The sequence below is a fragment of the Podarcis erhardii genome, assembly GCF_964252035.2.
Source record: "Podarcis erhardii genome assembly, chromosome: 4".
In the NCBI taxonomy this organism is placed as follows: domain Eukaryota; kingdom Metazoa; phylum Chordata; class Lepidosauria; order Squamata; family Lacertidae; genus Podarcis; species Podarcis erhardii.
This window is the reverse complement of record NC_138508.1, coordinates 76,915,216-76,931,538: the sequence shown is the minus strand read 5'-3', so window position 1 is coordinate 76,931,538 and position 16,323 is coordinate 76,915,216. Positions and strand designations below refer to the sequence as shown.

The 16,323-nt window shown below is 41.6% G+C and overlaps 1 protein-coding gene across 2 annotated transcripts in view; it reads right to left on the bottom strand.

Moving 5' to 3' along the window:
• Positions 1 to 1,747: 1,747 nt before the first annotated feature.
• Positions 1,748 to 16,323, bottom strand: part of NMS (neuromedin S) — a 20,399-nt gene continuing 5,823 nt past the window's right edge. Inside the window, exons 2-12 of one of the 2 annotated variants that reach the window (XM_081857910.1) lie at positions 12,646 to 12,860; positions 11,644 to 12,076; positions 10,451 to 10,506; positions 9,349 to 9,408; positions 9,225 to 9,251; positions 9,085 to 9,138; positions 7,852 to 7,926; positions 6,902 to 6,937; positions 5,446 to 5,487; positions 4,059 to 4,089; positions 1,748 to 1,927 (exon numbers count right to left, since the gene is read on the bottom strand). In XM_081857910.1, coding sequence (XP_081714036.1) covers positions 1,851 to 1,927; positions 4,059 to 4,089; positions 5,446 to 5,487; positions 6,902 to 6,937; positions 7,852 to 7,926; positions 9,085 to 9,138; positions 9,225 to 9,251; positions 9,349 to 9,408; positions 10,451 to 10,506; positions 11,644 to 11,764 — 579 coding nt within the window. In that variant the 5' untranslated portion in view covers positions 11,765 to 12,076; positions 12,646 to 12,860 and the 3' untranslated portion in view covers positions 1,748 to 1,850. The remainder of the gene's footprint in view (positions 1,928 to 4,058; positions 4,090 to 5,445; positions 5,488 to 6,901; positions 6,938 to 7,851; positions 7,927 to 9,084; positions 9,139 to 9,224; positions 9,252 to 9,348; positions 9,409 to 10,450; positions 10,507 to 11,643; positions 12,077 to 12,645; positions 12,861 to 16,323) is intronic. The other variant, XM_081857911.1, reaches the window with a different exon arrangement.

The following is a 16,323-nucleotide window of genomic DNA, read 5'->3' as shown; positions in this document are numbered from 1 at the left end:
ACATACCGAAGTGTTTACGTCTCAGGTTTTCTGCATGTGAGTTTGAAATGTACAACTTCAAATATCTTTTAGATCCCTATGAGATAAAACCAAGATGGTGTTTTGGAAACCTCCTGCAAGGTTTTAATATACATTACTAGTTCAGCTTCATGTGGCCCCATGATGGAGATGAAATTGTGTTTTGCTCGCCGAGTTAACTGAAAAACCACAGGATGGCTTCCACCAGTCTTTGACAATTAAGGAACAGGGCTTGACCATTAGAGAGCTTTGTTTCTCCGTTTTTTAAAAAAGTGTTGTCATCCTCCATTCTGTTCCCATTAGCGACTGGGCTGTGATTCACTTCCCCAGGAATGAGCAGGAGGATTTGCCCATTGCTGAAGTTGAATTGAAAGCTGTCGTTTTAGTTAATACGTTCCTCGTGTGTGCAAGAGGCTTCTGCCACTAAAGTTTACTGTGTGTTGAAAATACTGTTGTGAGTTTGGGTGGGCATAGGCTATATGCCGGAACCCTGTTCTAATTCTTGGATCCAGTCAAACTCAATTTAAAAAAAAAGAAATGAGATTCATATACATGTATGTGTATAAATAAACCATATATCAGCTTCCTCTCTCCCTCATTCTGAGGAAACCCAACCCTGGAAGCAGATGGAATCCCTGGAAACTTGCACTGCTTGGAGATTGTGGTGAGGTGCAACAACATATTTATTATGTTCCTTCTGGAACCAAGGGTCTGACACTTTCCAATCTCTAGAATTGTATAGTCACTTCTACCATTTCCTGTGGTGCAGGAAGTGCTTCCATGTTCTACAATGTGGGTAATTCTGAAACAATTATGTAGGAATAATGTGCCACACCTGTTTACTTTTAGGTGTCCAGATAGTTAGATATCTTTCAAAGTTTGAATTTTCTTACATTTTTAAAGACTTTTTGACCTATATCAAAAATAATCACCCTACTTGGATTATTGTGTAATGGTGGGCCAAATCCAGAACTGGCCCACTCTCTCTGGGTCATTTCTGACAGGTTCGTGGGGCCATTAATCTGTCAATCACTTGATGGACAGAACCTATCCCAGAGGCAGACAGAATCCACATTTGTCCTTCCTGTTCTGATTTCGTTCACGTGTGTCTTAAATTATGTCCCAGGAAGATTTTTAGGATGATTCCAGGAAAATCTTTAAAAATCTGGAGATTAAAAACAGCAATTAAAAAAATAATAAGTGAGGAGTCCACATGAGTTGTACCAAGGGCAGTTCTGCATCTCCACTTCTGCTGCTTTAAGAAGTTTAAAGCTGAGGACTGGAGCAGCTTGAAGGCACATCACTTCTGCCATGCCTGATAAAAATGCTTTTTAAAATGGTGCAGGAACCATGCTACTTCATGTGTACTTCTATGTGCTGAGGGCCATTGCATGTACAACAAAATGGCTGCCTCTATGTTGTACTGATGGGGACAGCTTCTCTTTTAAGCTGCTGAACTCACAAACGTAAGGAAGGAAGGATAATATCTAATAAATATATCCTCCCCAAGCAGCTATTCACATCCCAACAACTTGTCCCTTTATCGTGACTTATGCCACAAATAAAGCAGACACATCTGAGTAACTATTCACTGAATCGTAATTATTTCTTTTTAACAAAGAACACATTTGGGTTTCTGCTAAATGAGGACATGGCAAACCTAAATGAATATTCAGCTGGGTACATATGGGGATTGGGGGTATAAAGGGAGGGCATGAACACACAGAGAAACCATACAGGTATAATTTATGGCTGCAAATTTATTACATGTAACTCCACAGGCTTCAAGAGCATGTCTCTGAACAGCGGACTAGTAGTCCAAACGTTTATTTTCAGAGCTTAAAGTGATAGAGCGAGGAAGTCAAGTGACCCTTGAGTTTTCTCTTTCCTTGAAGTCTGAAAGAAAAGTCTGAAAGAAAAATAGAACTAACTTAGTTGGTCTTTAAGGTGCTACTGGAAGGATTTTTTTTATTTTGTTTTGAAAGAAAAATAGTTAGTCTTTGAAGGAATCTAAGTACTTAAGGCATTCGCCAATCAACTGTTGAAGCCTTCCCTCTCCGTCCCCTAATAGATATGATGTCCTCCATGCAAAGATGCTCTTGCAAGAAGGCTGCACATAACTGCTGCATTATGCCTCTAGATACCAGTTGCTGGACAATGCAAGTTGCAAGAACACTGTTGCAGTCCAGCCTCCTTGCAGGCATGCCATGGACATCTGGTTGGCCACTGTGAATAGAGAATGCTGGACTAGTCAAGCTTTTGGTCTGATCCAGAAAGGCTTGGTAATGGGATAGCTCAGTTGGGAGAGCAGGACTCTTAATCTCAGGGTTTTAGCCCCATGTTGGGCAAAAGATTCCTGCTGTGACAAGTTCCCCTTCCTCCTGGTCTCCCAGAACCAAAAGAAGCGTGGAGGGAGTGGAGTAAAGACAGCTGTGGCAATATAGTCTCAGATGGCTTGGGAATGACCCAGCGGAGGAGAAGACTTAGGGAACTGTGGGGCGGTGAGGACCTTCAGTCCCCACAACTGCCTCATAGAGGCAAGATCTACTGGGACAAGTTGCTGTGCTCACTGGGCCTGGTCTCCTGAGCCAACCATGTTCCCTTGAATAAAGAATAAACTTCGCTGATCTATTGCCAACCTGTTCCTGACTCACTCTCCTGACAGATGTGTTCTGCAGGGGTGCTGTGAGCATAAATCCGTGTGCTGTAGCTGCACATGGTGTTCCAGATCACGTAGCACGAGACCCATGTGCAGCTCCAGTCAACTTTCGATGGTGGTGATCACATGACTGAAGAATGGGATGAAACCCAGCATCACCTGCCCCTAGTGGCGCTGCTAATGCCAATGACACAGACCATGTATTGGGGAGCAATTTTGCCTGAGTATGTGAAGTAGTGTATTGTCTCCCTGCTTATTTAACTTATATGCAGAATTCATCATGCGAAAGGCTGGGCTGGATGAATCCCTAGCCGGAATTAAGATTGCTGGAAGAAATATCAACAACCTCAGATATGCAGATGACACAACCTTGATGGCAGAAAGTGAGGAGGAATTAAAGAACCTTTTAATGAGGGTGAAAGAGGAGAGCACAAAATATGGTCTGAAGCTCAACATCAAAAAAACGAAGATCATGGCCACTGGGCCCATCACCTCCTGGCAAATAGAAGGGGAAGAAATGGAGGCAGTGAGAGATTTTACTTTCTTGGGCTCCATGATCACTGCAGATGGTGACATCAGCCACGAAATTAAAAGACGCCCGCTTCTTGGGAGAAAAGCAATGACAAACCTAGACAGCATCTTAAAAAGTAGAGACATCACCTTGCCAACAAAGGTCCGTATAATAAAAGCTATGGTTTTCCCAGTAGTGATGTATGGAAGTGAGAGCTGGACCATCAAGAAGGCTGATCGCCGAAGAATTGATGCTTTTGAATTATGATGCTGGAGGAGACTCTTGAGAGTCCCATGGACTGCAAGAAGATCAAACCTCTCCATTCTGAAGGAAATCAGCCCCGAGTGCTCACTGGAAGGACAGATCGTGAAGCTGAGGCTCCAATAATTTGGCTACTTCATGAGAAGAGAAGACTCCCTGGAAAAGACCCTGATGTTGGGAAAGATGGAGGGCACAAAGGAGAAGGGGACGACAGAGGACAAGATGGTTGGACAGTATTCTCGAAGCTACCAACATGAGTCTGACCAAACTGTGGGAGGCAGTGGAAGACAGAAGTGCCTGGCGTGCTCTGGTCCATGGGGTCACGAAGAGTCGGACATGACTAAATGACTAAGCAACAACATGTGAAGTAGTACTATACATGTGAACTGTTTCACTGACATCAACATGCTTATAAAAATATTCTCCCCTCCCCCACCAGCTACGTCCATGTCATTCCATGCTCATTATTATAGGAGAGGATACATGCACCCCATTGAGATATCATCATTACCGCCACAAACAAATATGAATGTTGTAAATAAATAAATAAATAAATAAATAAATAAATAAATAAATAAAAATACACAACCTTTTGACTGTCCTATTCACCTCCATTATCCACTGTCCTTCCATTCCTTGGCTGAAAATTTAACACGCAAATAAAAATAAATTAAACACACTGCAGTGTTACTCATGAAATAACATTGAGAAGCATAATCCCCCGCTTTGCCACAAAGTGAACAGCAGAAAATAAGAGGTGCAGAGTTGACTTTGTCGGCACACCAGGTGCTTCTCCAGCTCATGGTCATTCAAAGGTGAGAGTTTGCAAAAGAGCATCACTTTGCTGACTAGAACAACTGCGCTGCATTCCAACTGGCTGTCATAATGTTTTGTCAGCATGCAGGCTGTGGTTATCTTTCCATGCCTCCCATTCATATATGCTGGTCTGTGGGCATGTGCCCTCTACTTCCTTGCACTCCTCCATATAAGCAGCATATAGGGTGCACTGAAGCCATGGCAAGGGTGGGTGGGAGGCAATTCTTTGCCAAATATTTGGGGTGGAATTAAGCATTTGTATTATTATGAAGGTCCCATTTGCGCAAGCACTCCAGCTTTCCAGGCAGAACAATTTCCTCCTGCTGTGTGCCGTTTTGTGGGTTCTTCAGACCCTTACAAGCCAATTTGAGGGGATGCAAGGGGAGGAGAGGGAGAGAAGCCCTGCTGTACAAGTGAAAGTCCTTGCACAGAAGCAACAACATTCTAAAACAATTGAAACATTCTAAAAAACAATTACAATAATGCATTTGTTTGTGTAGCTCCTCTGGCTTTTTAATTATTTAAATTCTCTAGATATTTAGGATAAGAAACAGATGCAGTGATACACTTAAGTAATTTTAGATTTTGGACCTAATGATCTTACAATGGGGAATGACTCTGTATATAGTCAATACATATTATTCCCCAGTCCTGTTGCATTTGTGGAGTGAGGGATAGCTGCAGCTCATTCTGTTGAGTGGGCCACTGGACTCCGGCCCCAATTGCTGCCTTGATAGCACCACTAAATATATTGTATTGCGGTAAGGAAGCCTGAGGCAATCTACAGTGAGACCACAGTGTAGGGTGAACTGTAGATTTTAACACATGCTAGTATCACATAATACAGAGCGTTCCAAACTTTTAATGTCGGTGACACACTTTTCAGACGTGCATCATTTCACGACACAGAATTCAGTTTTACTAGCAAACTGAAGGTTAAACTAACCCCTTTCCATCCCCGGGAGGAAGGCGGACAGCGTTCGCACAACACACCTACACACTGCAGCCAACACACTAACGTGCTGCGACACACAGTTTGGAAAGCTCTGATATAATGGTGTGTGTTTCGGGCTGCAGGCTTTATAAATGCTGTTTTCATTTTCATTTTTTTATACCAAGAGGGGAAACTATGTATGGTTCAATTTTATTTTTCTGATAATGAACAAATAAAATTAGATACCCTGAAGAGAAAAAAGGGTCGGCCCAAGGTATCCATGCTGTCCTGTAAAAGGAAAGAAATAAAGCAAACTTGGCAAAATGTTTCTAAACCTATTGTGCACTTTGACATAGGTCAGGAGTTCTGAAATATTGCAGTGTAGTGGGGCCCAATGGAGGCAGTGAAATGCACAAGAGATTCTTTAGCCAACAGAGCCAGAACTTTCCTCCCAGCAATATAGGGGGTTCAAGTGCAATCTTATGAATGTCTACTCAAAATGGGGATCGCTCCCGGGTAAATATGCATAGGAAGGTAGTTGGTCCAAGCAATCCAACTCCCCCCATTTAAACAAGACTGGGGAGGGCAGTTGGAATGAGTAGACTTACGGTATCCCTCCACCCAGCTCTCCTGACTAAGCTGGCTCCTGCCACCCATTACCAAGGGTCATTCCCTTGGCTCTAATCTCTAACAAGAATCATTCCCTTGGCTCTAACCTCCCGCTTCCACCTGCTGAATGTCTGGATGGGAGGTAGCCAGCCAGGAAAACACTGCAACGAGGTGTTCTGGGGCAAGGAAGAGGCAGGATTGAGCTGGTCCACGATCCATTGGATCCTGAGCTCTGGTCTCACTGCTGTTGTGTGACAGGGTCAGGCCCAGTTGGTGCACTAGCCTGGAGCATGGATCTGGGCGCATCATCTTTTTCTCTGCTTTCTCTCCGAGGTCCCTTTCCCCTCCCCCAATCCCCCAATGAAACAGTTGAGGGGGCCAGGCTCCCCAAAGTTGATGGGCGTCGCCATTCAAATTGTGCCCTGCACCGCAACATGTGGTTGATCATGTGGGGCAGGATTTACTTGCACCCCCCCCCCAATAATTTAATCAAGTTGGCACTCCTTCTTCCACCACAGACTTTCTGAGCAGCAGGACTTCAGATGCATTGGTGGCCCTGCCATTCCAAAAAAGCCCCACCAGCTGGGTGGTGGTGCATAAGTTAGGAATGCAGCTAAGTTAGGAATGTATAGCAACCACCAACAGAGAAATAGGAACAAGGAGAAGAGGAAGACAGAGATGACACTGTGACCCCCATGAAGCATATTAAGAAGGTTAGAGATGCCTCCTGAACAATTTGGGATGGCATTCCGAGGGCTGCTAAGGAAGGGCGAAATTGCCCCAAATTGAGCAAATCTTTGCCTGGCTTGCGGTGATTTCCCCCCCCCCTTCCCATTTTTCTTATGAACCATCATAGCTATGTCTGTTTTGAATGTATAAAGAGTCTACCCCGTGCTCACTCACAAAGTAGGAGAAGCAAAGGGCAGAGCATTTAAACATTTACTGTGTTGCTGGCATCACCCCTGCCATTCCTTGCCTTCTGTCTCTTTGATATGCTGACCCAGGCAGCTCACAGGGTGGCAAAACAAATTAACTGAGCATTGGGAGCTGTTTGTAACACATATGCATGATAATGCCAGCATTTTAAGCCTACCTTCTTTCCGAATTCTTCAGCTGCAAGCTGAGATTCCTGCAAGATGATAGTGCATGTTAATTTCATCATCTCCTAATGCAGATAGGTTGATGCCTTTCAGCAGAAGCTAGAAGACTGCTCCAGTACATGACATTTGAAACACAAAAACCACAGGCCATGTTGGAAACAGAAAGAGAACGCTAAACACCTTGAACTCATCTGAGGTTTTTCTTTGGCCAAGCAACGTGTATAGCGCATGCTTCTGTCTCTTAAATGGAAATGGCGTGATCATGCTCTTGAGCACAACACCAAAGCTCAAATGGAAAGTTAGATCTTAGTATTGATTTTTGAAAGTGCTATTATTTATTCTGTAAATTTGTTCCTGGTACCATTCTCTACATTTTCACTGAATGTTAAACTAGTCAAATGATGCAGCTGGTAGTTTACAATGCTACAGAGTTGTTGGGTTTTTTTTGTATCTGCTACACCCTGTCTCCTACAGATGTCAGTCAACAAAACGTTGCAATTGACTGCAATGGGAATGAATTATTCTACCTGTTAAGGATATTACAGTGCAGTTTGTTCCTGCATGCAAAAGCCCTTTGCAAAGTTGCTTCAGCATTCAGCACCAAGACAGGAGTGATACTGGAGATTTTGACCATCCTTTGGGTAGGGATAGTGTATGTGCCTAGCAGTTCACAAACACTAGAATAATTAACTAACAGGAATAGTCACATCAACAATGATGGTTGTGACTTACTTTGAATAAACTTTAAAAATGGGTTACAATAAGGAAATTCATGAATGTTTTAAGAAAATGTTTTAAGAAAACAAAAGGGAGATAAGGAGGAAAGGAGAGTAGACAAATGCACACAATTTCACCACCAGTACAATGGCTTTTTAAAAGAAAAGGAAAAAGTCAAAATGAAGTGTTTGTGCCACAAAATACTATGGATGAAGCGAGTGCATACAGGATCAAGGAATCTTTTCATTCTCCTCTCCGAGAGCTTTGGAGCAAGGCTCATTAAAGGATGCACAGGGAAAGACTGTAACAAAGAGATATCATGAACACCAATTTTATGCAAAGACAAAAATTAGAAAGATAAATGTGTAAAGCCTAGATGACAGCTATATGGTTCACTGACAGAGCGACATTCCTAATCTACCTGTAACATCATCTCAACATAGATGACTTTATAAGGAACTGGCTCATTCAAAATATTCAAAAGTCCCAAAGTAAGTTTATCAAGAAGTTTCAGATGCAGCCAGAAAACCATCTCTTGGGGGCTTTGCCGGGATTGTAGAGCAGTGCAGAGGTGCTGGGTAATTAGGAGCAGATCCCTCATGCTGTAATCCTAAACGCACTTGTTAGGAATAAAGCTCCATGGAACTAAGTGGGGTCTGTTCAGGGTAAACATGCATTGGGCCATACTGTGGTTCAGCACACTTCTTGTCATTGTTTTAATGAAGTGAAAACCATTACTAATTATATATGTATACACACAGAGATATACTAAATAATAATAATAATAATATTTCATAAAGTCATTGCTAAGGCTTTTTGTGGGTAAAGTCATTCACTAACTGTTTGAAAGAGAGGGTTTTATTAGGTTAATGGATTTTCATTCTCCCCCTCCCCCTTTGATAGATGGTTCCCAGGTTACACTGAAGGGAGTGTGTGCCGTTGGTGGCTGTCTAAAACCCTACCGGGCGCTTATGAATCTAGTTGCAAGATTTTTTCAGATCCTGATAACTTCTTCACTGTACATTTAAAGCACTTATATCACTTTGACCATCATTACTTCCCTCAAAGATTACTGGGAACTGTAAGAGTCCTGAGAGTTATTAGGACACCCCTCACACAGCTACAGTTCCCATGATTCTTTGGGGGAAGCCTGGACTGTTGAAGAGGTATGAGAGTGCTTTAAATGTATGGTCCAGATGTGAGATAAATCTTGTTTGACGTTATTTGCCTGTCTTAAGGTTCAGCCTGCCCTTTGTGGACTTGAGTTGCAATCCTATGCACAATTCCTTTGTCATAAGCGCCATTGGTTTCAATGGTTCTTAATTCCAAGCAGACATGCATAGGCTTGCATCGCTAATAAATACACTCAAGGCAGGTGAAAGATTTTAGATACTGTTCTATACTATTTTGTATGTTGTGGTGTATAAAATATAAAATATGCTTATGTTAAAATACTAACCCCGGTTTTAAGTGGATATGTTGGATCTTGAGTTCTGGAGTAGTGAAATAAAAACTGCATAGAAAGAGCTATTTTAGTATGTTGCATTATTTAAAGAAAAACAGTGATTGTGCATATTATAAAGAAAGGTAAATACTTACCCTTTTATATATTTCCTGATTATTTTCCTAGTGAGGAGAAGCATATTAGATTACATGAGGATTGATGATTACATAACTACATAAATACTGTGACAGAGTTTTCAGAGAAAGAATCGGATCATACCTCATCTATCTGCATGCCATTAAACATGGAGTTACAAAGATCCATAACAGAACGGCAGATCTAGAAGTCAAAAAGAGCTTAAACTAAATATTGATGTGTTTGAAGCAAACAATAAAAAATAGAGGTAATTATACAAACATCAATTTAAAAAAAATCATTCTAATATACATTATTTTCAAACATAGCTAGTCAAGCATTACATATTTTGCAGTTGTTTTGATATACAATCACCATGTCTGATAGTGGCCATAAAATTAATTTTTACTTAATTTAGAGTGCTGCCGTAAGAGTCAAACAAAACATTAAAAGTGCAACTTCTAACAGATCAAGGTGGTCTAGTGGGCCCATAAAGGAAAAGGTGGGGTTTTTTTCAAGTAAACTGGTTCCAAGCTAATGAGGCTTTTATAGATTAATAACAACACCTTGAATTTTGCCTGGTAACAAATCAGTGGCCAGTGGGATGTTTGAGCAGAGACATGATGTGCTGACAGGATCACACTCCAGAGTCTTTATTTAGTTTGAGTAATGGTGAACTATGAAACTCCCTGCCACCATAAAGAAATTGCTGTGGCAAAGAGTGATTAGGTATCAGAATAAAATTATATCAGTCGTGTTTATGTCAAACTCTGCTTCCATCCACTGCTCACAACACCTCCATTTTGTGACTGGCGGGCCTCAAACCCTTTCATGTCTGCCCCAGAGATAGAAACTTCGAAAACCCCTAATCTATGCCACTGAAAATTTATTACAACTTATTTTTACATGGGGTTGTTCAGACAGTTCCATCTACTGACAGAAACACCATGCTAGTTTCTAAATCAGAAGTGGAGGGAGTGGGGTAGAGTAATCGGAAAGTTTATTATACTGGCAAAAATTTTGAAGATTTTCTTTAGCTTATATATACACTAGATCACCAGATTTTGTTCCTGCAGTGAACATGGGGATGCAGCAACCAATTGTTCTTGTTACATGCATCAGGCATATACCAGGCTGTCTTCCCTCTATAATAGCAGTAGAATTCACTGTTCCCATGGGATCTCACACACTTTTGGGATAAGTGTTCCAAGCATAGGCATGGAAATTTATTTAAAAGTTTGCATACCTTGCTTTTAGGAATGTCTGATTCGTCTAGATAGTCATCAAAGGGCTGTGGAAATCCTGTTAAAGTGAAACAGTAAGAAAGCATTAGATACATTACAGCATGGGTTTAATTAACGGACCTTAATTGCATAAAGATCTAAAGAAAGACAGGGCAAGTCCAACAGAAGGCACTTAAGAGAACTGTAGTACTGTCTTCAGTTGACTCTTTGAGTGTGTATGTGCACATTTTAAAAAACTTATTATACAGTACAGTGATAATTAGCCTCTTTTGATTAGTTTTTTTTAAATAGTCGGTAGATCAGAATGGCATAAATAGATGACGATGAAACTCGACATAGTTTCCTCACAGAGAAAAAAGACACACACACACACCAACTTAACATCTATTTATTACCACCCTTCTCACAATTCACACACGCTTAAGTTTTGTTTTAAATCTGTGTCCCGATATCTACGTTTTCTCAGGCTTTGTGCTAAATACAACACATTTTCTAAAGAGACGAGACGGTCATCCTCGTTTCAGCACCTTGGAGAGCATCGCAGGTGCTGGAGCTTCTGAACTGTCTCCGGATCCTTTCAACTGTACTATTAAAAACAAACCCCCTGGACCACGTGGAGCTTTACCTAGAGAGAAATTTTAGAGGCTCTACTTCTGCTTCTCCTATTTAAGTGATTGGCCGCTCTTCCATTTACAACTTTCCTCCTCTTTCAGGAGAGAGAAAGACCCCGGTGGAAACCCTAATCCACTGTGGCAAAAGTTCGCAGCCTTTTTACTCTTAGATTACTACTAGATCAGGAAAACTTCCCAAATGCTCTTCCCTCCACAGGCGAGGATTCTTCCACTTCACGCAGAAACAGTCTTGGAGTTGTGCGCGTGGGGAAGCTATTGCTCATTTCTTAAAGAAAAAGGAAGCCCTTTTTATTTTTGTTTACTTGCTACAGCAATAGATTCTGACTCCCTCATGCACAAGATTCCTGGGCAAGTTTCCTCTTAGAAGGAAGGTAAGGAAGGTAAGGCTTACAACCAAGAAACCTCTCGTTAGACGGACAGGAAACCTGCGAAGCATTTCTTCCATTTTTCCTAGTCCTGCTGTAAACTTTCCAGATCGTCCATCCATAGACATAATGAAGGACGCTGTATAAAAAGTCTTAAGTATCTGAAATAATACGCAGTGTGAGGAACGCGGCTCCTACCTGAGGTGAATCGTGCGGTGCAAACGCAGTAGATAACGAAGATCAAGGGGAAGGGAGGCGCGTGCCGTTTCATTTTCAGCGGCCGAGACAGGCTGGGCTTTCTCTGACACAGTTTCTGCATCTTCAGTCCAAGCCCACGAGGCAGCCGCGTTGCTGCCCGGCCTTTGTCTGACTCTCCCGAACTCGAGAAGCATCTTTATTTGTAACAAACTTCCCCTCGGAAGAAGAGCCAATCAGCACCTCGCAGGCTCCTCGTTGTCTCATTAAGCGCCACGCTGCGCTTTCATTCAGGAAGTAATTGCTCCCTGTTCGGCGCTTGGCGCACAAGGATCTCAACTACGCATTAGCCAAGTTTCCGAGAAGAAGAATATACAGAATGAACGTTTCTGAAAGATCTTGGGGATGGACGACTAAAGGCGGGAGGAAAATGTCCCTAAAGAAAGCAAGGTAACAGTTGTATATATTCGCAACCTTTCTGTTGCAAAGTCCCATAAATTCTGCCATGCAGAATTTTAAAAAGTCCTTTATATTCGAAAGCGTTGCAATATGTAACACGCCAGTGCTATAAATCAATATGCAGCCCTTTCAGCCACATCTCTACTTTAGATAAAATGCGCTGGACATAAAAACCAGCCTCTGTGTAATATCAGTACTCAATTGAAATTCAATAAAGAATATTAACAGTAAAATGTGTGCTGGATAACAAAAATGCCATCAGTGATAATTCAAAGCTGGTACATAATTATTGATTGTTGAAGTCACTTTTTAAAACTTATTTTATTTTTTAAAATATATAAAACGACAGGAAGCAAATCGTTTTAAATTATTCAAAAGAGGCGGTTCAGAGATGAATGGGAAGGTGTGTGATTTTTGTACAATTCAACCTCCCTTCTTCCACACCCTCTACACTGTATCCGATACTTTAAGCAATACTTCTTCTATGTTTTCTACACCAATACTGTAGAATTTACAGTATAATCTCAGATACAATAAGAAACTTACTTGAAAAATCTGTTCATCCATTTTATGCCACAGGAGTGGGGACCCATTGGTTCGCCAGCTGTTGTTGAGCTACATTTCCCATAATCCATTGGCCGTGCTTGCTAGGGCAGATGGGAGTTGTAGATCATCAATATCTGGCAGGTCAAAAATTCCTCAAACCTGGCTGTACAGCTTATGATCCACTTCCCTGAAGGAATGCTTGATCCTACACCAACCTGTCAAGGAACAGAGGTTATGGTGGGTGGTGATCAGTGAGAGAATGTTCTGTATATTCCCTCCCTAGAGAGGTCTACCTGGCACCAACACTGTTTTAATTTCAGTACCAGGCAAATACTTTTGAGTCTCCCAAGCATTTTCATGTATTATTTTCATCTAGTTTTCTTTCTTAACTTAGAATCATAGAATCATAGAGTTGGAAGAGACCACAAGGGCCATCGAGTCCAACCCCCTGCCAAGCAAGAAACAGCATCAGAGCACTCCTGACATATGGTTGTCAAGCCTCTGCTTAAAGACCTCCAAAGAAGGAGACTCCACCACACTCCTTGGCAGCAAATTCCACTGTCGAACAGCTCTTACTGTCAGGAAGTTCTTCCTAATGTTTAGGTGGAATCTTCTTTCTTGTAGTTTGGATCCATTGCTCCGTGTCCGCTTCTCTGGAGCAGCAGAAAACGACCTTTCTCCCTCCTCTATGTGACATCCTTTTATATATTTGAACATGGCTATCATATCACCCCTTAACCTCCTCTTCTCCGGGCTAAACATGCCCAGCTCCCTTAGCCGTTCCTCATAAGGCATCGTTTCCAGGCCTTTGACCATTTTGGTTGCCCTCCTCTGGACACGTTCCAGTTTGTCAGTGTCCTTCTTGAACTGTGGTGCCCAGAACTGGACACAGTACTCCAGGTGAGGTCTGACCAGAGCAGAATACAGTGGCACTATTACTTCCCTTGATCTAGATGCTATACTCCTATTGATGCAGCCCAGAATTGCATTGGCTTTTTTAGCTGCCGCGTCACACTGTTGGCTCATGTCAAGTTTGTGGTCAACCAAGACTCCTAGATCCTTTTCACATGTACTGCTCTCAAGCCAGGTGTCACCCATCTTGTATTTGTGCCTCTCATTTTTTTGGCCCAAGTGCAATACTTTACATTTCCTCACAAATATAACTTGTCATTATATTTTACTTTGTATTTCATCTTCTTGTTATAAACCACTCAGAGTCCTGCTGAAAGGTGGACTAGACATCTTTTAAATAAATAATATACAAAATATACCTAAATCTTTCTTCAGTCAAGGTTGTACCAATAAACCATTCCTTCTTACGTAAATTGGGACACTGAGTGATCGAGCCCTCAGTAAGTGATGCCTGTATTGATACCATAACATTTTTTTATATGCTGGACAGTGCCTAAGCTTAGTCAATGTCAACTTAGTCCTATGTCAACTTAGTACAACTGAGTTATCTAAATGCAATAATTCCATATTGGTTGTAGATCAACCAAGCTATCAATGAATGGAAAGGCAATTTTACATAATGCTTTTTTGGTTTAAATCCAGGGATTACCAACTAGCAGGTCAGGATCTACCAGAAGATCAGAGTGAATCACAGGTCACTATTTAGATTGCCCAAGAACAGAATGTACAATGTACATACAAGGTGTGCTGGCATCTTGCAAGAAACTGATGAGGATTATGAGGGAGAAATTGAATATATAATTGTAGCAGTTTGTGATCTGTTAAAGTCCTACCCCCCTTTTTTTGCTAGACACAAGATGAGTCAAAGTGCTGTGTAAGAGAGTCACCATGGTGTAGTGCTTAGAGTGCTGGGAGATTAGGGTTCAAATCTCCATTCAGCCATGGAGTCCACTTGGTAACGTTTGATCAGTGAAATCAATTGTACTGTAATGTGATTACGTGCCCTAGGGTCATGGAATATAGAATCATTCTACAGTAGTAGTTCTCAAACTTATTTTATCTTTTGGTAGACCACCACATGAAAATTTCTTGGCAGACCACCTGAACTTTTTATTTTCTTCAGCACCAGCATTATCATTTTTTAAAAAAAGTGTTGTATTACAAAAACCAAAAGCCCTAAGGGAAAGATGCTGAAAAGGGTCCTTAAACTGAAAAAAAATGTAGTGGAGAAGAAATAGACCACACCAGCACCATATTATGTAAATCATAGGCCTTATGCCAGGGTCTTGTTAGCTGGCTTGGAAAATCCAGTGCTGCTGACCTTAATCTCCATTATTTGGGTGCGGGGGGATAAGTCAGTTTCGTCATTCAAATACAGATTAACCTTTCGATATAGACCACTTGAATGGAACTCGTAGAACACAGTTCTTCTCTACAGCAGCCTTTGGTACCTGAAGGTGCTATGTAAGCTGATCTGATTACATCTGGTCCCAGGCATCAAAATAACAGGGTGGGTCCTAAAATATCTATATCTTAAGTGTCTAAGTTCAGGGTAATGAGATGTGTCTTCAGTATGTGATGCAAACTAAATAATGAAGGTCCTCTGTGGGTGCCTTGCCTTTTGCTATCTGCCTGTCTGGGTTTTATTAACAACTGGATGTAGCAGCCCACTTTACTTCTGCTTTCATACTTTGTGGGACCTGATTCTAGAGGGAAATCGTTATCATTTTGAAACCCCTGATAGGGTGCCTCATTTCAGACATAATTTAATCTGCATACACTCAAGAGGAATCATTCCTGGAGGCATTTCGTGGATGCAAAATACTGCCTTGAAACTGACGCTTTTGTTTTTGATCTTGCTGAACATCCATTAAAAATTAGCTTATGGTTCTTGGAATTTATAAAACCACCATTTAACCAGATAAGACATTTAAACTGCTTCCTTTAATCAGAATAGGTTCTTTTCCTCACTTATTCCATTTCAAAGGTGTGTGCTGAGAGTTCAGTATCGTCAATGGCCTCGCCAGCACCACATCAGTTTTAATGAGCTGCATTTGCTCTGCAAATGAAATAATGCCTTGGGGAGGTCTTGTACTTCCTGTACTTTCCCTGTGGAGAACATGATGCTGGAAATCAGGTTGGTAATTCTGTTGCCCTCAGCCACATGCAACTTGCAAAAGTGAAGAGATTAGATGGAATAGAAAAAGGGGCAACCATTATCACCCTTGGTAGATACTTCATATAAACTTTCCTCCCTGCTATCTCAACTCTCATTACAGTCTCTGATTAAACATAGGAACCATTTTGAAATGGAGGCAGAAGCAAAGGCCCATTATTCTCAAGACAATTCAGCAAAAAGGTTAGCATATGCATCACAGAGTTTTCCAGTCATGTGATTCGCAATGGCTTTGGGGCTAGAGAAAGGTGAGGCAGCAAATGAAGCTTATCTAGAAGTCAAGGTGAATAGTAGTATAGCTGTGAACTTTCAGATTTGAAAATAAGGGATCAGCAGCCTCACCTGTCCCAGGGACAGTCTACGGGATATCTAACAATCCAGGATAGCAGTGAGAAGCAGCAGGAAACAGTGCTGGAATAAGGGAATTTTGCGCCCAAAAAAGGGAAAGTTAACAGCTATGCATAGTAGGCATGTGCTTCTGCAGCCAATTTCTCTTTCCTATGAGAAGGGAGACAAATGATGCAAAAGCACTACTGACTCCAGCAGCCAATGGAACATCAGGGAGAAATGATGGCACCAGGCATACTTCC